Raw genomic sequence first — 22,275 nt, forward strand, 5'->3', positions numbered from 1 at the left:
CGGTATGTCAATGGCGACACTCCATTGTACCTTCTCAATAGGGACTGAAAAACTCAAATTATAATTTACTTGCCCCATGATTGACCTGAAGTAAAAAGGATAATGGATTTTATAACATCACTTATCAGTAATCATAGGAAAGATTTTGTAACAACTCTACAACAGTAAAGTTTTTTCTTGACTCTGATTGGATTGGATGAAATCCCGAATTCAAAGCTATCAAGCAGTCGTTTTTGGGATGAATTTTTTTCCTCTGGCCTGCCGTTTGAGGTGCCCAAGGTGTTTTGCTCTTTTTCTTTCTAATGAAATCGGGGGGAGTATACTTAGCTGTGTTGATGCTTGAGGCTACACCGCACACACTGAGGCGGTTTTAATTTTTGATCGATTCTGAGTCTTTTGATAAAATCGTGAAATACTTTCTTGTGGTTTCTTTATTATGTTGTACACGATGGCTCAGTCTTCCTTTTGGGCATTTTTGGCCAACTCATTACACTGACTGATTTATTCTTGAAGTAGAGTATGTCACCTTGAAACACGTTACCTTCCGAGACATGTACTGATCAATTAAAAGCAAATGCATGTTATTGGTTGCGGTTGTAAATTTTGAAGGGTCGTGTGACGTCGGCTAAAAACGCAATTGATGATCCGCGGAAAATAACGTCATTCTGCTCATCGAATAAGTTCAGATTTTTTTTTCAAGTTAGTCTGCTAGTATAGCTACAACTAGTTGTAAAAATACTTTGAGTCACCGTTAAAGGGAGGGGAGGCAAGGTACGTATACTGACGAAGTTTTTATCGTTTTCGAAAACTTCTTTACCTCTGCGTCCTCGCGAATCGTTATTAAACACTTTCCTCGAAACTTGTCTTGATAGAGTTTCGTGTCGTTGCGCAACCAGACAAATATTTCTAATCAGTGGTTGTTTTGATAGCGTCTGAGTGATGGGACAGTGTATTGAGGAACTGATCGATAACATTCTTCTCGATGACACACCATCAGTAGCGTGTTTCTTTTTCAAGGTCGTAAAATGCCAACTGCGATTGAACGCACGACTGCCGTGATACGAGTTTGAAAGTAGTGACTGTTGAGACAAAACTGTTCGTCATCTGCTTTGTTGACGTCAAGTCGCTCTTAAAATTATGGTAAACTTTACCGTGTCCTACGAAAATTCAGCTGAAAATTCTGAACGAATTCTAAAGATAACTATCTTTATCTGCGTGCTTGACTTGAAACTGCCTCTCTGATATCACCTGTAAGAAATGAAGTCTGATACGACTTTTATCTCCACTCAGGAAAGAAAGACAGCGTTATTTCACGCTGTGGAAAAGGGCCACATCTTGATTGTCAAAGAATTGCTTGACGCCGGAGCCAACACAGAAACGACGAACAAGGTAAGCTGCAGTTTGGCGACCTTCTGCTATTTTACACTTTGAAGACCAGGTTTGCGCAAAATTAACGTTAAAACAATCTTAATTTTGGTTTTGTAAGCAACTAAAAGAATACCATGGCTCTAGAGTTCCATTCACAAAATATCAATACTAGGATGTGCAATGACATTTCATCCTTGGTGGTGATATTTTAAAATAAGAGGGTAACGATTGTAATACATCATATATTTCACCTAAATTGCGCTGTTTGAAAACATAAAAGAAGCTTTCTATTTAAAATATCCAGGGCAATTTACTCGCCTCAGAGGTCTTGATTATTTTTTTCTTTTCCACTGCAGGACGGTGAGACCCCTCTCCTTAGAGCAACACAGAAGAAACACACTGGTATCGTGTCTCTTCTGCTGGAAAAGGGCGCTAGTGTAGCTGTAGCTGATAAGGTGAGTGATTTCAGTATATAACAGAACTGAGCGCAGCATAAGTCTTTTGCGCGTATTCCCGTATTTGGTCCCCCGATCGTAAGCAAGTGTGTAAGAAGCGAGGCCACAGGACCAGTTCCTTGTTTAGTTAGGTACAGTAAAATGGGCGACGAAAAACGATCAATTTGTTTTGCAACATTGATGTAAAACGAGTTGAATAGCGATGTGGCGCGTTTTACCACCCACGAAAAAAATCTTGCAACCTTATTTGCTGCAAGACACGTTCGAAAGAAGGTAGTTAAACGCGCAACATCGCTATTCAGCTCGTTTGGCAACAATGTTGCAAAGCAAGTTGCACGTATTTTGTTGATCTTTTTACTGTAGCTTTAAGGAAAAGGCGTTATTTACCGACGCTAGTTAATCGGAAGCCAGGTCTTTTCCCTGTTGATGCACTGCGACACTATTCATATTGTCTTTACTCTTATAGGGGGCAATTTTCTCGAAAATTCGGTCAAAACCACTGCCCAAGAATGCAAACAAATAGTCACCTTCCGTTGATGTGCGTCCTCAAAGACGTCTATGCTTAACCCTTTAAAACCGAATATCAAAATTAAAATTCTCATTTACTACTCCCTATACATTTCCTATAGAACTAGTAGGGAGAAGTTGTTAAAATATGAATCAAACTTGTGTGATATGTCATTAATTCTCGTACCCTATCTGTGTTACAAAGCATTGAAATTACGAGGAGAAATCTGACGCTGATCACTGTCAGGGCTTAAAGGGTTAAGCTCCTTATTTACCAACAAAACTCCCACTTTGTCACATTCGCGTCGACAAGCGATAGGTTCATAACGTTACCAGGCTGTTGCAAAGATTTATGCATGTGTATTTGATAGACCCCAATTGCAATGTTTACACCAACCAAATAAGGAAATCGCGGTTTTTATTCCTTACTTGGGGCTCCACCCAACTAAAGGGAACAGTGAGAAATGTCAAGTGTTATGAAAACGTTTAAGGCATTTCTCTTCTTCCAACAGTTTGTTCCATTTCCGACAGCCAGAAAGACATGACGTGTGATCTATTTATGTTAATAACATATTGTTTTTTCAAAAGCGAGGAGACACCGCAGTCCACATCGCAGTACGAGGACGATACCGACGGATCTGTGAGCTTCTGTTGAGGAATCCAAAAGACGCTCGTCTTCTTTATCGGCCGAACAAAGCTGGGGAAACTCCGTACAACATTGACAGGCAGCACAAGCATAGCTTATTGACACAAATCTTTGGAACTGGTAAGGCTGTTGTAGTTTACTGGTAAAATGTCTAATTTTATCTCTGTTCATGTGTCTTCCTTATAGAGAGTCAAGGAAACGACAGACCGTGAGCAGTCTCGTATTTCTTTTTTTTATTCATTTATTTATTTTGAGACAGTAGAGCGCGCCTCAGCGCGCGCGACTGCCGTGTAGGCTCAATAACCGACCGCTGTTCACGAAAATGAGCCTGCACTTACAGACCGGACTTAGGAGAGCGGATGAAATCGAGCCTAACTTCTGTGTGGCGAGCGGCGAACTTAAGATCGGCAGGGTCAGTTCTAGATGCCCGTTCTAGGTAGTGGCCCGGCATAAGGGGGTGTCTGTTAAGAGAGAGTTGACTTTTATTTCAATCTCTGTTTGTAAACGTAGTTGCAATCGAAGATAGTAGTCTCTTTTCACCGGATGAGCTTATCAGTACTATTGGGATGATTTCATTAACCATTTAAACCCCAGTATCCACATACAAATTCTCCACACTAACTTTCATACATTTCCTTGGAGATAAGTTGGGAGAGGTTATTAAAAAAATCAAAGCATTTTCTCTTTAGTGATCATTTGATTAATTCTCATAACCATTTCTCTTGACAACATATAGATATTGTTAGGAGAAAATTGATGTTGGTCAGTATGGGGACTTAAAAGGGTGAACTCATTTTCATGTTTTTATGGCTGGCTTTACATAGACATGTTTTTTCTTTCTTTACGTTCTAACAAGTGTTCTCCTCCTCTTGCCTCTTATCAGGGTTGTTTACTCCGGGAAAAAAGTGTAGCGAAGAAGTCATGGGATACGAAATCTACACCAGTGCCCTCGCGGACGTTCTCTGTGAGCCTTCGCTCACAATGCCGCTGACTGTAGGAATGTATGCCCGTTGGGGAAGCGGCAAGTCGTTTGTCTTGCGCAGACTGCAAGGTAATTTTTGAAAAAAGTTTTATTGCCACGATGTATGACATCAGTAAAAATAAGTTGTTATCGGATTCCCACTCCAATCCTCTAAAATGTCGGCGGTTGGAATAAGGTGAGGATGGGAGACCTAAAGGGCTAGCCAGTGTTTAACAAAAACCCCCTTTCAGTTAAGCCATTTTCAGTTTGCCAAACGCTATTATGTTAGTACCGTTTTATTGTGAACAGTTTCATGAGAGCATATGGCGTAGACTGGAAAAACATTTGTCTTCTAAGAATGACCCACTAATGAAGAGATCTGCAGATCCAAAGATTTCCTAAACCGCGGTCTAAGTTAGACTTCGTTCAGAAATTTCGCCAACCAGTTCTTTCTGCAACATGGAATTTTGGTCAACCGATGCGCACGAAATGCGCCTTTTGGAGTGTTTGCGTTCGATTGGAAAAATCCGGATTTGCCTAAAGAAAGCACGCTAGGTAACTTTTTTTGTAACTCAGTCGTAATAGCATAATGATGCATCATTTCCTCTCAGCTATACCCAGAGCCTACCTCTCTCCGCCCCCCCCCCCCCTCCCCCCTGACCTTTTATAGTCCGGAGAAGCTGACTGTCTCTTTTTCTCTTGTCTTGTTACAGAGGAGATGCGCGAGTTTGCCCATCAAGATTTGAGGCCGGTTTTTCATTTTTCTCGTTTCATATTTGTTCTTCTTCTGGTGTTATGTACAGTTATTGGTGTTGTTCTCTCAGCATCTGTTAGCCTCGCTGCTGGAATTGGTGTCGGCGTCGGAATATTTCTAGCATGTTACCTTCTATTCTTGTGCGCATATATAGCAGACAGACGCTATAACCGCGGCGAACCGTCCTGCGGTATCGGCGGTTACGTCACAAACGCGGTGTCGACAGTAAAATTGTTGTGTCAGCTTGTGTTCTGTGTTCCTCCATGTCCAGGCATAACCAAACCCAACATGCCAGTACGCTTTCTTTTCACAGACTTCAGCAAATTAACATGCAGCGGAAGCGAGGCAGCTTCCTTGGTGGGAATGATTGAAAATTTATGCGATGTCGTCGAGAATGAATTTGGCTTTTTTGTGAGCAGGTTATATCGAGTGTTTCGCTCTCAACCTTCGGAATACGATGAGACGTCGATGACTGAGGCGCGTTGGAAACGCTGCTGCTGTTGTCTGCCCACCTTTACCGTCTTCCTCGCTATTGTGGCGCTTGGAATAATAGGAGTTGTGTTTTTCAAAGTTTACGGAACGAGTGGTGGATCTGTCATCACAGGGATCGAGATTGCGTCTGCGTCGATTGTTGGTGTGGCTGTGCTGATTCACCTACCCACGCTATTTTCTATCTTGTACTCGCTGGTCTTCTCGCAGAAAAAGAGGATTTCGGTTGTAGCAACTCAGCTAGGACTAAAGGAAGAGGGATTCATACATGCTCTTAAACAAGAAGTGGAATTGTTGACGGACTTAGTGAACTGCGTAGATGGATTCACAAGACATCAAACCCGAGTTGTGATTTTGATCGATGGATTGGATAATTCGGAGCAGTCAAAAGTCCTGCAGCTTCTTGATTCTGTCAATTTGCTTTTTACTGACCCTGAGGCACCGTTTATCATACTAATGGCTCTAGACCCGAGGGTCATCATACGCGCTATCGATCAAAGCTTCAGCAGTATCTTGCGTGAGTCGCACATCAGTGCTTCGGATTACCTCAAAAGCATTGTTCAACTTCCTTTTTACCTCCCTGAACCCAAAACAAATTATACCGGTGTACTACCCCCTGGGGTAGTCACCCTTCTGGAGGAACTAAGAGGTGAGATACACTCGCAATCGGGGGCGGCGGCGGCGCCCGAGAGGATGTCGACGAGCGTCATCGGAGACGAGCTAGAGTGGGATGGGGAGATGCTGGATTACGGTACCGAAAGTAGCGTACCCCAGAGAATATCACGTGACCTGCACAACTGCAATGGCGGGTTAACGAGTCGTATGCACCCGGATTTAGAGTTGCATCACTCCATGCTGTACGAGCCTTCGCGAGAAGAGGAAGAGCGTTGTTTGGATCATCAAAAGCTCCTGGACCGAGAGCTGGAGCTCGAGGAAAGGCACAGGATTTCAACGGATCTTGCTCAAGTCCTGGCTGATAACGAAACGGTAAATCCTCTTGGTGTAAAACGCCTTATGAATATTATTTCCTTGACGTGCCGCTTGCTGCGCGCCCGCGGTATTGAATACTCGTGGAAGCGGCTTGCTGCCTGGGTGAGTGTTGTAGATGGATGGCCCTACAAAACCTCATGGCTGGTACTTCTTATTGAAGACACTAACACGCGCCTGAAAGACAATGTTTCTTTGAAAGATCTTTATGAAGCTACGTTGTCCGCCATGCCTGTGATCAATGAAGTTGATTGCGCAGTGGATGGAGATCCAGTGTATTTCGAAACGTTTCTTGCCAGTCATTTTCCGCTGCTTAGTACGGCCGACGTACGGCGCTTTCTGCCGTGCACCGTGCATTTGGATCCGTCTTTACGAAGACAGATGGTGGAGTGTCTGCAGTCCGGAGGTTCCGTGACTGGTAATAAATCAGACACCGGAAGCTTGGGAAAGGGCTACCCAGCATTGCAGGTAATTAAGAAATTGCATTTTACGCGACAGAAAATAGAGAGATTTAGATTCTTAGTCTACGGGGACGAGATTTTCTTAATACTAAGTAGTGCGCGCGCGTGAACCATGCCAGCGTCATTTTGGCGGGAAAACGTGATAGTCGTCGTGAAAGTTCAAATTTTAGCGAGAATGTCGTGGTGGCGGAAACAAGTTATCAAATATTATAAGTTTAACAGTTTGCGCTCAGGAGAGGATTTAACCACCTTCAAAGTTCACGGTTCAAGTTTATTTCGCGCTATTCAAGTTGATACAGTATATGATGGCTTACAGAATCAGTGGGTTAGCAAATGATGAAAAATAAATATAATATACAAGTTTGTTGATATGTGCACAGTGACCAAAGTAGCCGAGGCTTTCGTGTTGGTCACCGTCCCATTTAAGTAAATAGAGGAGTCCAAGATATAAGTGTGAGGTAATAATAAATTAGGGTATGGAGAATACTCTCGCTGATAGTTTGCAGCCATCTTGGTTCGATCACGTGCTTACCAATTAAAAATCCTCCAATACAAATAACCGTGCTCACTTTTCTAGCTGGTGAAAAAAAAGTAAAAAGAAGCTCTCCGAGGTGTTTTGTAAGAATATCCGAAAAAACTTAAAAGTTAAATCTTAGTTAAATCGAGTCCTCGTAGCCACCCCTTGTCCTCGAATCTAAAGGTCTCTAATTGTTAAATGCCTGGAACGGGCTCGGGCGTGCAGTTTCAGTAAGACTCCAATGACGTTTCAAAAACTCGATCTATTTGTCATCCTCGCGTCACGACCAATCAGAAGCGCCCCCCCATTTCTGGGCGGTGACATAGTGGAATTTCTGCGCTCGTTCCCTCGACGTCCTTTGCTGGGCAACCAGTTGCCATGGCGTCGCGAAATGTCGGCTGTTGTCTTAGGCTAAAAAGAATCCACGAGAAGAAATTCTTCAGTTTATCTGTACTAATACTTCTTTCCCAACGTTAGGTCGGCGCCACGTCAAGTTCTAACAAGCAACCGGACATAGCTACTTTAACGATCGAGGATGTTTGTAAGCAGGTCAGTAGTAAAATTAAAAGAAAAATTTGCACAAGGTTTTCACTTATTGTATATTGTTGATTTACCTTGGGCAGCGTTGTGGGCTGTTATTTTAGAGAAAAGCAAATGAAGACCAATCGAACTGGTGAGTTAGAGAACTGGTGTCTTTTAAGGTTGACAGTGGCCTAAGCAATTCAGGTGTCCGTGGCAACCCTGAGTGTGAAACGTCGCTTGATACACTAACTTTATATCGCCAACGTTCCGCAGAAAGTACGCACCTGACCACCCACTGATTTGTTCGAATTGCTGGTATTACTAACAAGCGTGAACGTAAAAGCGATCTAAAGATCATAAATTTGCAATGATCGCTAAAACTAACGAGAAGGGGCGTTTTTCTGGTAATAAAATAGTGGGAAGAAGCGCGGAGTGGAGAACAAAGCGAGAGGAATCGAAAATACGCATTAGTGTTCCCTCGCCATTTTTATCATCACCTTTTTTTTACGCCGGGGCTCTATTTTGCTCTTCACGCGGCCCCTTCTATATAAAATCCTGCGAGAGCATGAAGTGGCCACCGCCTAAAAAGGCAACATGTAGTCATAGTATATGGACTTTTAGTGAGGGGCTCTTCACTAAGCTAACAGGAAGATCCCACTTTCCAACCCTGTTTTCCGGGCTTTTCCCTTAGGAAATGGGTGGGGATAAGAAAATCCGTGGGAACTAGGTTGCCCTCTTTTCTTATTGGTGGTTGTACATCAACTATGCTTACTGGCAAATTACTACAGTTGAATCCCGATAACTCGAACCCTCGCTAACTCGAACCTCTCGCTAACTCGAACCAAAATCGATTTCCCCTGGATTTCCGTCATACATTTACTGTAATTTTACCCTCGGTAACTCGAACCCTCGATAACTCGAAACTCCCGCTAACTCGAAGTAATTTTTGTTTCCCCTCAGATCATTTCTATATAATTTTACCCTCGATATCTCGAACCATGTTTTGAGCCCTCAAAAGTCGGGAAAAAAGAGTGTACTGCCTCCGAAACATTGAATTTTGAATTTCCCATTGACGTGCTGTAGGCATATAGCTTACTAGTGGATCGATAGTGAAGGCTGATGTTGTTTGCCACAAATCTAACGTGAAATAGCTTTACTTCTCAAAAAGTAAAATGCATGCTCTATTTAGGCAACGTTTTGTTACTTTACGTTCTGATTTGTAATCTAACAGTATCTTTCAGTTTTCACTCAACGTTTTTACAATTAAATGTGATTAGAATACTCACTGTGCAGTAAAAACTGTTTTTTTCCTTACTCCAGGGTATTTTCTTCGAGCTCCCGATAACTCGAACTCCCGATAACTCGAGCTCCCGATAACTCGAACTCCCGATAACTCGAACTCCCGATAACTCGAACTCCCGATAACTCGAACCTTTTTCGATTTCCCTTGAAGGTTCGAGTTATCGGGAGTCGACTGTACTTACACGGTCACCTTTTCAAATTTACCAAAATATAACCTATACCTTTCAGGTAGCTGAGTTGGAGGGCCTCGGCCAGAAACAGATTTCCACTTACCAAGCCACCATAACAGAGAACAATATCAACGGTAAAGTGTTGGCTGCTTGTGACCTGAATGAACTGGGACAAATCATGAACATGACCTTTGGTGATTGGCAGCTTTTCCGCGCATGGGTATTGGAGGCCAGAAATCCCAGCCAAGATTGCGCGTGGTACGTGCTTCTTTACGTGTTTTCTCTTTTGTAAGATTCAATTCTCTCTTCTTTTGGGTGCTAAGCACCATAGGTAGCAGTTGCTTTTCTCGCGTTCATGCGGCGGTCGGCCAGACGAGCGGCAAGACTTAATCTAGAAGTAACCGGAAACCGCGTAAAAAAAAAAAATGTCTCTGGCAGCCCGAGGGTAGATCCTAGAATATGCATCTTTTCTTTTCAGAATGCTATTCAGACTCCATTGATACATCATAGGGCACATATAACACTAGTTTATTAAGGACAGTATTCTCATGCAGCTTACGTTTCAGTGATGACTGATACGTTTTCGCAAATTAAGTTTTAACTTGAGGGTTTGCTAAGGTTTAAAAAAATATGCGATCTCTGAAGTAAGAAAAATTCAACGAACAGTTATAGTTTTCGCTGCCGTCGATTAAATTTCCGGCGATTTTTGAAACTTCTGGTAGTTAAAGAAGGTAGCTGTCAAATAGTTCAGGCACATGGTTCATCATGACGGATTTACAACAATCTCCTGAATTGTCGCAGGATGCGTTTATCGGAAGAAAACTCCATCAGGCTAGTCCGCTGTGTGGCTTTTTGAAATAGTGTAACTCTCTGTCACTATTCTTTAGTTTCGATCATCAATCCTTCGTCATTAGAAATCATTGCTGGCTAGTAGTCTTCCTGTTTGCACCTCTCTCTTTGTGTTCTTTATCATCGTTATTTAACTGTAAACGTTTTTGTCGCCTTTTGGTTTCTCACCATTTGATGGTACTGTATTTATCTGAACCCGTCCTCGATCATTTGAGAATATTCTTATCTCTCCTTCGTGTTCGGCACACCATTCCCAATGTACTCATCCTGGCTTGTCCTTGGTCATTTCTTCCAGTCACTCCAGTAACAGATGTGTCAGTCCAGGAGAGATGAACTGCCAGCTTCTCAAGACATCTTCAGGTTAGAAATCTTACATTTCGTCCTTTCACTTGAAAATTACTCGATGAACGTTCGTTGCTAGAAATGGAAAGCTTAAGCAAAGTTGGGCGACGCGCTTCAACCGGAAGTGAGGCCTTAGATCCCTTTTAACCTTTCACTGCCAAATGTGGCCAAAGGCAAATTTCGACCAAATTTGGAAAATTTCATTTTCTAAAATTTTGAGAAACAAATAGCATTGTGTGAAAGTTCAGGCAGAGAGCTTTCATTTGAATGGTCACATCATAGGATTTCGTCCATAGACTCAAAAGTTAGAGTCACCTTACAAAACTCCATCAAACACTCTGGCAGTGAAAGGGCTAATATGCCTTGATGCTACCATGGATAATAGAATATCCATGAGAACATTTGCCTGCAAAGTCAGGCAAAAACAATGCCCAATAATGTGCTCAAAGACGTCCATTTCAAATCGCACTATATGTGTTAGACTACACGCCTAAATCAACCACAAATTACTCCAAACTTCTAACTCTTTTAATACGTGTCGGTGGCGTTTTCCGCCATCTTGCGATTACATCATCTTGGCTAGAGCCAGTCCTTTTCGATATTATTCTAACTAGTTCCAGTTCTCTACATTCTCCCCCTCTGGAAAAAGATGTTGTCCTCAACATGAACGGATAGACCATAGTCTCTTGTGGGTTATCTCGTGTAACAGTTCCTCGTATTCTTGTATCTCATTATTGGGTCAACAAAGTTATCCTGGTTGATCAGGCCAGAATGTTCGCTTAAGTTGCCCAAATGTTACTGTGTTATCTTTACTGCACTGTACTGTTCGATAACGCGCCTATATCGATTGTTTGCCCGTACAAAGAACATGTAGAGATCGAGAAAAAAAAAATCTCCTAATAAAACAAGGTTGTACCTCTTAAAACGAACGACATGTGAGTTATACTATACTAAACATTTATCCGTCTTATCTAAAACGAACGTAATTTCAATTGGTCCAAATCAGTTCCTTTCTCTTCAAGTTAATGCCACCAGGCTTGCTGGTAACGCCACGCAGGCACAGGATACATCGGCTGAACGTGTACTGGGAAAGGTACAAAATAACTGAAGGGCTGAAAGACAGGTTGTTGCACCATCCATGATACCGGGACAGGCTGCCATAACTGGTGTGGATATGATGCTGTGATGCCGCGAATTCCTGTTGTGGAACTGGGTTGAAAGGAGGGTTGTCCCATTGCATCATAGGTCATCCTGAGGGGTGGTCTGCTTACGCGCTGTGACTGTCTTAGAGGTACACCATCTACAGCTTCATCATCGAACGCACCACTTGGTTGCTCTGTGTCTTCAGCCTCTCCCTCTGAGCCTGGACCATCAACTTGACAAGGGTAAGTGTCGTGTTCATCTAACTCTGGAACAATTTGGCAATTGTCTTCAGTATGATTCCTCGTAGACTCGTAAAATTCTTGAAGTTGACCAGGTGTTAACCCAGGGATGTTCTCATCAGTGGTTCTGGTTGTGTTCTCTTGTAGCTCCTGCTGTCTTCGGGTTGTCCTGGGCATCGTGCGACGACCCTTGGATGGCTTAGGTGGTACCTCAACAGGTAGAAAGGAACATGGTAGCAGCAGGTTGCGATGCAGAATTCTTGTCCTTCCATTACCAGTCTCTGGTTTTACCTCGTAAACTGGCATATCCTCCCTCTTTTGAGTAACAACGTGGATTTCTTGCTCCCAATAAGAGCGTAACTTTCCTGGGCCACCACGCTCCGTCATGTTTCGCACAAGAACACGGTCTCCTTCACGTAGCGTGGCATGTCTAACTTTCTTGTCATACTGTTGTTTCCCCATGTCTGCACTTTTCTTTGCATGAGCGGAGGCTAGTTCGTAAGCTTCTTTCATGGCTCTTCGCCAATTTTTAACATACTCAGGGTATGTAGAATATCCCTCTGGAGGTTTCAAGCCAAACATTAGGTCGATGGGTAGCCTTGGCGTCCTACCGAATAGTAGATAGAAAGGTGAGAATCCAGTAGAGTCGTGGCGAGTGCAATTGTATGCATGGACTACTTTATTGAGATGGTCACGCCAACGGGATTTCTGTTTCTCTGGCAGGGCTCTCAGCATTGATAGAAGTGTTCGGTTGAACCTTTCAACCTGCCCATTCCCTTGTGGATGGTAGGGGGTTGTCCGCGAATGTTTGATCCCACTCAGTTTCTCAAGGTTGTAGAAGAGTTTGTTTTCGAACTCTCCGCCCTGGTCATGATGAATGGTTCCTGGAAACCCAAATCTCATGATAAAGTCATTATACAGTTTGTTGGCAGCGGTCTTCGCAGACTTATCCCGGGTGGCGTATGCTTGGGCAAATCTGGTGTAGTGATCCATGATTACCAATATGTACTGGTATCCACCCGAGCTTGGTTCGAGATGAACATAGTCCATGGAGACGAGTTGGAAAGGTGCTGTGGAGAGGATAGGCTGAAGTGGTGCGTGGACATGAGTTGCGGGTTTACGTTGCTTCAGGCAACGACACACTTTTGTGACATAATGGGTGATGTCTGCTCTCATAAACGGCCAATAGAAGCGTTCTCTAGCTAGTTCCACTACTCTGTCGGCACCCAAGTGCCCCATGTTTTCGTGTAGCTCTTCATACACCCTTTTGTGGTATTTCTTGGGTAAAACCATTTTGTCTCCACACCCAGTTTTCCGATAAAGGATTCCATCTTCAGCAATAAACAGTTTATTCCATTCGTGTAAGAGTTGTCGGGCAATAGCTGTCTCTTGCTGCCTTTCCTGATAGGTGGGACGCCTTCCAATTTGAATAAACTGTAAAACACGAGCAATTGATGGATCTTCTTGCTGAGCTGCGACAAGTTCATCACGTGGCAGAGTTGGAATGTCTACACGCTCTTCCTTTAACATGTCGTGTACTGCGGTGAGAGATGACAACCAGGCGGTCTGGGGGGTGTTAGTTACATGGACTGAAGATGTGACAGCATCCAGAACATCCTGATTAACTACTTCCGAACAACTTTTCATATAGCCCTCAAAACTGATTGGCATACGAGACAAGGTGTCAGCATCTGCGTTGGCTTTTCCTGGTCGATACCTGATCTCAAAATGGAAGTCGGCTAATTCATTAACCCACCGTAAACCAGTGGCGTTCAGTTTCGCTGATGTTAGGATGTATGTCAAGGGGTTGTTATCAGTGAAAACAGTAAACTTTGGCGAGTAGTAAAGGTAGTCACGGAAGTGTTCAGTCACTGCCCATTTTAGAGCAAGAAACTCAAGTTTTCCTGCGTGAAGGTGGTACTTTTTCTCAGCTGGTGACAGCGCTCGTGAAGCATAAGCAATAACTCGCATGACCCCATCCTGGTTTTGGTACAACACTGCCCCGAGACCGTCTTTACTTGCGTCGGTGTGGAGAGTAAATGCTTTTGAGAAATCTGGATAAGCCATAATGGGTGGATTACTGAGGTGTCCCACTAACTTCTCGAGGGCTAGTTGCTGTTCTCTTCCCCAAACGATTGGCGTCTTTGAGGGCTGTTGTCCATCCTGTCCTGTGCTGGTAAGCAAGTCATAGATCGGTTTCGCAATTTTAGCAAAGTTTTTAATGTACCTTCGGTAGTAACTTAGTATTCCTGCAAGCTGTCTTACTTCACCAACAGTTTTGGGTGTTACTTCCTTTAACTTCTCGATAGCTTGTACACACCCTGGATCCATCTGGTAACCATCACCTGACACAACTCTTCCCAAAAACTTGACCTCGCGTTTGAACAAACTACACTTGCGCGGCTTCAACTTGACTCCATGTGCTCGTAACTTTCGCAATACTGTTCTCAGATGCTCGATGTGTTCTGCAAATGTCCTACTAAATACTATGATGTCATCGAGGTACGGTATAGCCACTTTGTCCCTTAGTTCACCCAAACAACGTTCCATAAACCGTTGGAAATTCGCAGGTGCGTTCATCAATCCAAATGGGATCCTTACCCATTCATATAGCCCCCACGGTGTAATGAATGCTGTCGCTGCTCTACTGTCCCTGTTTACGAACCCCTGATGATACGCCTTACCCTGGTCAAGTACACTGAACCACTTATTTCCGCCAAGGCTATCCAAGGTCTCTTGGACTCTAGGAATGGGATGTCTGTCAGCAATAGTCTTGCGATTTAGTTCTCGATAGTCAATGCATAGCCTTAGAGACCCATCCTTCTTGCGAACACAGACAACTGGAGAGGAGTATGGGGACTTGGATTCAGTGATGAAATTCTGGTTCAGAAGGTCTTCAATGTACTGTTTCACCTCCGGATACAGTGGTCGAGGAATTGACGTGTACTTCTTTTGCACTGGCTGGTTATTATGCAGATTAATCTCCATTTCCAGATCAGGGATGCAGCCAATATCTTCTTCATTGGATGAGAATGACTCGTACTCTTCCCTCAGCATCATTTCAGCTGCAGTCCGCTGGTCATGATCCAAATCACCGAGATCAACTGCCGGAAGTGGGTTTTCATTTTCTTTGTTTTGCTGCTCAGCAGGGGTGGTGGGTCCCTGAGGTTTAGGTTTCTCAAAATATTGCTGGTCATTCTGGGTTCTACATTCACTCAGTCTAACATCTGCTGTTGTCACTGATTTGACTGCCTGAAGGACTCCTAACGGGGTGCGACTCTTAAGCAGAATATCATGGTCTGTCCCATTGTGTACAGCAATCTGTACCTTAGATGACTTTCCTGGTTTGACATTTAACAAAGTTCCATTAACTTCTAAACCCTCTGGTAACTGTGCCAATTCATTTGGCTCAAACAGTACTGGTGTTAGCTTGTTTACTGGTCCTGTAGTTGCACGGCAGCCAACAGTTATCATGCTATCCCTTGGTATCACCACATCTCTCCTTCCCGTCCTCACTTTACAAATGGCATCTGAACTTGAACTCTGAATGAAATTTACCAAGGCATCTACTTTTGTCTTATCTGTTCCAGGGAAACTCTTGTAAATTGTTGGGTTTGGATTCTGGTCCTGACTTACTAACTCTTCAATGACATTGTATCCCAAAATGGGACAGTCCAACTTTTCTGATGTCACTAGAAAAGGCACTAACAGTTCCTCTTGATTGCTATCACTACCAGGAGGAGTTAGCATAACTCTGGCTTCCACCCACCCAATGTAGGGTATTTGAGACCCATTCACTGCTGTTAGGCTAAGGCTTGTCTCCAAGAGTTCTGACAACTGTCTAATGGCTACTTGTCCTAAGCATCTTTGGACAGAGTCGACTGATATTATTGAAACCTGGGCACCAGTGTCCCATAACATTTCACATTCATAGTCATTGAGCAAGCACTTCACCATACACTTCCTGCCAACAAGGCCAATAACTTTAGCATGCTCACTTGGAGTTAAATGACTGACACAGGCTGGGTCTACAAACTCTTTTGACTTACTTGTACTCGCCTCAGAAAGATGACTTATTGCTTGGCACAACACCTTGTGTTCAGCCCAGTGTCCCTTTTGACATCGCGTGGTGCAATACCATACACTCTGACACTGACTACATCTTTTAAGTTGTCCATGCTCTACTCCGGTTTTACAACAGTGGCTACATTGGTGAGACTTTGGTGGGTTTACGACTGCTTCCTGTCTCGCGGGAGCAGTCGATTCCTGTTTAACTGCTTCCTGCATCCCCTTGCCAGATGAGATTCGCTCCCACACTTAAAACAGTGATTGCAATATTCCTTTCTGTTCTCGAGGCAGCTTGAACACAAAGGTGGTCTTCTTCTCTCTGGCCACTTGCCTGGAGGTACACTTTGATTGCTGTTCTTCCTGACCTCGCTTTTCAATGCCTCGACTTCTGACTTGATTGCACTTATAGCTGTTAGAAGATCATTCTGAGGGCTGTTCTTCTTGCCTCCTTCCTTTTCTTTAGGTGGGCCATCAGATACCGCAGACACTGATAATGGTGGTTGTTTGGTCTTGGTATTATTCTTAAGCTTCTTGTCCCTTTCCTTTTCTGCTGACGTAGCCATGCTCATCTGTTGCATCAACACTTCATCTGTCACATTTGAGTCCTTCAGGAATGGGCGAATCTTAGCACGAATACTTTCATCCTGTAAACCAGTTTCTACTGACCGAAGAAACAGACGTTGTATGTGTCCAGAGTCATACTGTAGGGATATTTCACCTTCTTCTTCACCACATGCAAACAGGATTTGTTGCCTCAGATCAAGAGCATTCATCAAAAATGCCTGGGGTGACTCCTTTGGGCTCTGACATAGGGATGCCAGTGTTTGATAGAGTTCTGATGTATTCTTTGCACCATAGTGGCTACGGAGAATTTTCTTTAACCGATCCAATGTCAAATCTTCGTAAGTTTCGAGGTAACTCCTAAGTACCATGCCAGGTGTAATTGAGCGAATAACACCATCAACAATTTCACTCTCGCCATAACCTTGGGCCAACCCCATTTGAATTTGACGCATAAGGGAAGAAAAACTAATTTTGTCTTTCTGCTCGGGTTCCCCAATTTGACCACTGATCTTAAACTGTCTACGTAACGCGCTAGTCGCTAGTAGTTTTTGAACAGGATCTTCCTTCGCCACGGGAGGAGGTTTTGAATCACTTAGAACTGGCTTACCATCTTCTTCATCGTTCTTGATGCCATGGGGTTTCTCTGTCAGCATTTCTTTTACGTCCTTGAGGTACGGCACGACTTCGGCTTCCTTCAGTTTTTCAATTTCATCATCGAGCCGTAGAGCAACACGTTTCGCCACAAACAATTTTGTTTTTCCCTCATATTCAACTTTGAAGAACTTGGCCATTCGCTCGAGTGAGCTCCAGTCCGCGGCATAGATGCTAGACTGTAATTCCAATTGAAGATCTTCTGCCATCATCGGCAAGGCCTCAGTTCCGATGTTTCCGATTGACAATGGCGGGCAGTGGAAGCACGTGGTCAAAGCGATGAGAGACACAAATAGGCTCAAAAACATACCAAAATCGATCGCCAGAAACGTTCCATCCAGTGTTTCATCTTCGTCGGGTTACAAGTCCTGGCAGGGTCGCCAATTTTGTTAGACTACACGCCTAAATCAACCACAAATTACTCCAAACTTCTAACTCTTTTAATACGTGTCGGTGGCGTTTTCCGCCATCTTGCGATTACATCATCTTGGCTAGAGCCAGTCCTTTTCGATATTATTCTAACTAGTTCCAGTTCTCTACATATGGGCCTGTTTTGCGGAACGAATTATGACCCAGATTCCTGAAGAAGAAAGAAGAAAGTGAAAGCGTTTGTAAAACAGTGCCATAATGCAATTCGACCCGACACCGACCCATTCTCTCGCTCAGCCTTAAAATGACTGTGTTAGATGGCCCCGGGACCAACCTTTCCTTATAGCGAGGCAGTTGGTTAACAATATAACCAGGGTATAACCCCCATAAAAGAATCGTTTTTTAGACCCCATTTCATTTGGCCTCCTTTTGCAGGTCCATGGGATCACATCAGCCCGCTGCCCGCTCCTGGTCGGAGCAATGCAGACTCACCGGAACAAGTTCACCAAGAGACTCTTTCATCGAAAGCCCCGGATATAGTTCTCCAGCCTCCCTCGGCACCGGAGTCTGACAATGAGGAGGAGAATAATGGAGAGACTGTCGGCACAACGGAGACTGAATTGGATAAAGAGGAAAGCACTGCGAAACACAACGAGGTGTTTCGCCATGAAGACGAAGAGGATGGAGCAAGCGACGTGACGGATAATTTCGGTTTGAAGCACAGTGAAATTGACCAAGAAAATGTTCTTATTTCTATTGAAGACGATATTAATTTGCCGCCTCAGCCCGAGGCCCCCGCTGTATTTGACGATGATAGCGACGAGGATCTCCCTACACCTCCCCCGTGCGGCACAGATTTGATAACTTTCAGCGAGTCAGAGGATCAGAGAGAACGCTCTGACCTTGAAAACGAATCTTTAAGTGTCGAGCGAACAAGCACAGCTTTAGGGTGGGGAAAGAAACGCAATTTTACGCCTAGAGTCGAATGCACGTGCGAGAACCTTCATCCTTTACAAACAATTGATCCCGTGCGAGAGAGCAAAACATCCAGCAATTCGCTGTTTTTTGTCACCGAAGACACCGCGGAGGCTGGTCGCCCTGCACCTATAGTGTTGACAAGAGCAAGAAATGGGCCAATCAAGGCTGCCGTGACCGTCAAACGGAGTAACAGCACTTCCGGAAGTAAAAGTACCAGTAGTAGCAGTTCCGGTTCATTTCGACCACCTCTTCCCCAGTCCGTCTCAGTGGATTTCAGTCACGAGAGATCAACGCCGAGTCTCTCGATTCGGCAAAATTCGTTACCAGAGCCCCGAAGTGTAGCGCGGCCTTATTCTTCTTCAGATATTGTCACTATCGAGCACCCCCCAAAATTCGTGAAAGCGTTTCAAGATCATCCGCTGGCGAATACAGTCGATGAACACGAACCTTTTAACCAGGCAACAGATCCTTTGATCCCTGAAACTCCTAAAGAGGAGAAAGACTTGAACCGTGTTAGTCGTGATTCAAATGACTTTCCACCGCCACCCCCGTCCATCGAGGATAGCTCAACTCTTGACCAAGAGGACTGCCCTTGGGTGCCGCTTATGTCTCGATTTCAGGTAGACGAGGGGGTTTCGTCGATTGAGGAAAGCGATGAGCCGCTATTACCGCAGCGTCGACCCAAAACTAAATCATCAACAAGCGAGCATGAGCAGAGAATGCTCAAATTCCGATCTTACGCGCCAAAAGCAAAGCCAACTTACGTCGAGGTTAAAAACAGCAAAGAACACGACCAAAAAAGTGAGACTTGTGTGTGAGAAGATTGTCAGTTTTCTTTGGTGGATGTTTGCAGCTTTTAATACTCCTGACACCCAGCTAAAATCAGTGGTGTTTTCTCAAAGATCACTGGGCTGGGCTGTGCATGCGCAGATGAGAAAAACGTACCATGCTTCCTCGGAAACCAATTCCCAAATAGTGGGACGGACACAGTGGTTCGCGTTGATGTTAAAGACATTGCATGGGGGGCGGGGGTATTCAACTTGTCAAAAACTAACTTATTAGCGAGAGTCAGTAGTAGCGGGAGTTTCTTTAGTCAAATGTCTGTAATTTATTTTTGCCTGGGATGTAGCTGCTGTCCGTATTATTGGGGTGACCGCAAGGCGAGAGATTATTGTATAAAGCAGTATCACAGTTAGCTAAAAGAGTGGGTTTGTTTAATAAATTTAGAAAGCGATAATTGCTAACTAGTCTGTGGCCTCCGGGTTTTTAATTATTATCATTATTTATGTTGGATAGAATCGTGGATGCAACTTTGTCAATATGTATAGCAGGCTCTGCTTATAAAATCGTAATTTTATTGCCGACAATTTTTTAGCGTTGTTTTTATCCTGTATTATTTTGTAATTGTAGTAATAGGAGTAAGTTTTGTTTAGTTCATCTTTCGATTTTATTGCGGTTATTGACCGCTTAGAAATCAAAAGTATTGATTCTTGGTGAGAATCGAATATCGTGTTCAATTGTATTCATTCTTAGAATTTATTTATTTATTATGTGACGTAATGAGCTAATTTATAGCTTGAGAACGTATTGATGAAATATGACTGAACTGTAAATGAATCGAATATTATATGGAGAGAGGCAAAACGTCTATGTCAGCGAATTCTCTGCAGTTTCTAGTTTGCCTTTCGATGGAATGAACAATGAAAAGTATCTTTAAACGCTTGTGTGTTTTTGTGATACCGCATGTAAATGCCAAATGACCACATGGCTTTTTCCATTCAGATCGTGAGCAATTTTTAGCGGAGGCAAACCGTAGGAAAAAGAGAGGGTCGTGGAAAAGAGCAAGTCCAAACCAAACTCTTTCTCTTGCCGAGTTTGCTCTAATTCGCTGTGACAGTGATGTGGGCATCCCCGGGTTTTGGGTATCACCATTCCCAAAACCCAACACAAAAAAACCCTCCGTTAAATCGCCCCTACTGATATGGGCATACCTTGTAAATCTAACCCTAACCCAAATCGCTAAGGTAATATGAGAAGGGGATGCCCATATCACTAGGGTTTTGGGAATGGTGATGCCCAAAACACAGGGATGCCCATATCATTGTAACGTCGTCACCGAGTTAACTTTCCCAAAGACTTCTGTAGCCTCCCATGCAGACGGAGGGCTCTCTCCTCCTCTCATCCAAACCTGGCGAGAGTCACCGATTCAGTGAGTGAGTGCGGGCGAAAAATTTGTTTGACTTGACAAGCGCAGGACCATAGCTAAGTAAATCTATCCATCCTGATCCATCCTAGAAAATTCGGTAATCACGTGACCTTACACCGCCCCACCTCCCGAGCGTCCGTCCACACCACAGGGATACCAATGTTTAATCTCACACTTTCTAGCTAGTTTGTGAGCCCAGGTGCAACCTGATATTGCACATCGATGTTGTGATCAATTGACAGCTGTCAAAACAGGGTGTCCGCCGACCAGTATCACCTGGCAGGCATCAAAATAGAAACTTTCAAGGGGTGTCAGGCCGTACATCTTCACCGGCGTGAAACCTTTGAAAACCTTTTACACATTGCTTCAGTGAGGAGAACTCTTTCAGGGATTTAAACTTTAAAATTTGAACGATGAAATAGCTTCTCTATAGCGGACCAAGATACGGCTCGGTACAGTTTATGTTCATCAAAGTTAAATTGTGTAAGTTGAGCAGAACCTTGAAAATGTACAACAGATAATTTATTCAGTTCGCGCGTATTGCTGTTGAATTGTATCGACCCATCGAGGTCGAGTATTTTTTTGAAGTTATTCCCTGACAAGTTAATAGTTGATCGCAGGTTCAAGTTTATTTTTTTAAAAATGCATAGGAAATAAGCTGTGTTAATAAGCAGCAATATTAGAATTTTGATTTCAAACTGACCTCGGACACGAAAATTCAGCCACCTTTACAGGCAGCGGAGGGAATTCGAAGACAGTTACTTTTGACTTTTCTCGCTATGGTCACACGTTGGTGACGCTCTACGTCCAACCCCAACCCTAACCCTATGGTTGACACTAACCCTAACCCAAACCATAAAATAGCATGCTTTAATAAAAAGAAGACTCCGACCCCGACCCCGATCCCGCGTTTTACTGATAACCCTTTATGGGTGAAAACAAAATGAAGCCGCAGTTCCGAGGTGTCTTGTTTTAAAAAAACACGAGCAAAAAACTTTACGTTAAATTTCGTACTCCTACTTGTTTTCTTCCTCAAGTCTAAAGCTCTCTAATAACTTTTCAAACTGACGCCAGTTTTTTATCAAGTGTCTGCTGTCCTCTTATTGATGATAAGTTGACGTTACAACATTGTCAAAGTGTTGTGGATCCACGAGCCGCACCTCTCCTTGGGAGACGATCTTGGGTTTGACTCGGCAGGATGGTCCGTACCGGTGTGGGTTTCCGATGTGACATTTTTGGCACTATCTGGGGGCCGGAAAGAGCTCATTTTATTGCTTACCAGCCCAGTTTTCGGTCCTGTCTTGTTTTCCATCATGGTGAATGACATCATGGCTGTATATCCAAACAAGAACCTTCTCGTGAAGTATACTAGTTGTTAACATCACGTTGACTGATTCCCCTATAAGGTCTAACTTTGCGGACTTATCTTTGCAGAATATTCAACGCTGGTCTATTGAGAATCGAATGACCCTAAACCTCAAAAAGACGTGGGAAATGGTGGTTATAATTAGAGGAAATACTAAGAAAGCAACCCATGAAGGATATTGAGAGGAAGGGGGAACTCAAGTTATTGGGAGTAACAATAAACGAGAAGCCATGCAACTGGGACACACATCTGATGCATTTCGATCATGTGATTTCTAAGGCTAGCCCTAGAATATATATTTTAAGAGTTTGCAAATATTACGGTTACTATTTACAGGAGCTTACACTACTATTTGATAGCC

The 22,275-nt window shown here is 43.6% G+C and overlaps 1 protein-coding gene across 8 annotated transcripts in view; it reads left to right on the forward strand.

The window, feature by feature from the left end:
• The window catches only part of LOC140947858 (kinase D-interacting substrate of 220 kDa B-like), a 47,025-nt gene extending 26,965 nt beyond the window's left edge, over positions 1–20,060 (forward strand). For all 8 annotated transcript variants that reach the window (XM_073397062.1, XM_073397061.1, XM_073397066.1 and 5 more), the window contains 9 exons: positions 1,291–1,389; positions 1,725–1,823; positions 2,919–3,096; positions 3,860–4,027; positions 4,651–6,635; positions 7,623–7,694; positions 9,198–9,397; positions 10,284–10,348; positions 17,800–20,060. In XM_073397062.1, the coding sequence (XP_073253163.1) occupies positions 1,291–1,389; positions 1,725–1,823; positions 2,919–3,096; positions 3,860–4,027; positions 4,651–6,635; positions 7,623–7,694; positions 9,198–9,397; positions 10,284–10,348; positions 17,800–19,160 (4,227 nt within the window). In that variant the 3' untranslated portion in view covers positions 19,161–20,060. The remainder of the gene's footprint in view (positions 1–1,290; positions 1,390–1,724; positions 1,824–2,918; positions 3,097–3,859; positions 4,028–4,650; positions 6,636–7,622; positions 7,695–9,197; positions 9,398–10,283; positions 10,349–17,799) is intronic.
• Positions 20,061–22,275: the final 2,215 nt, after the last annotated feature.

Source organism: Porites lutea, chromosome 9 (genome assembly GCF_958299795.1).
Source record: "Porites lutea chromosome 9, jaPorLute2.1, whole genome shotgun sequence".
Lineage (NCBI taxonomy): Eukaryota > Metazoa > Cnidaria > Anthozoa > Scleractinia > Poritidae > Porites > Porites lutea.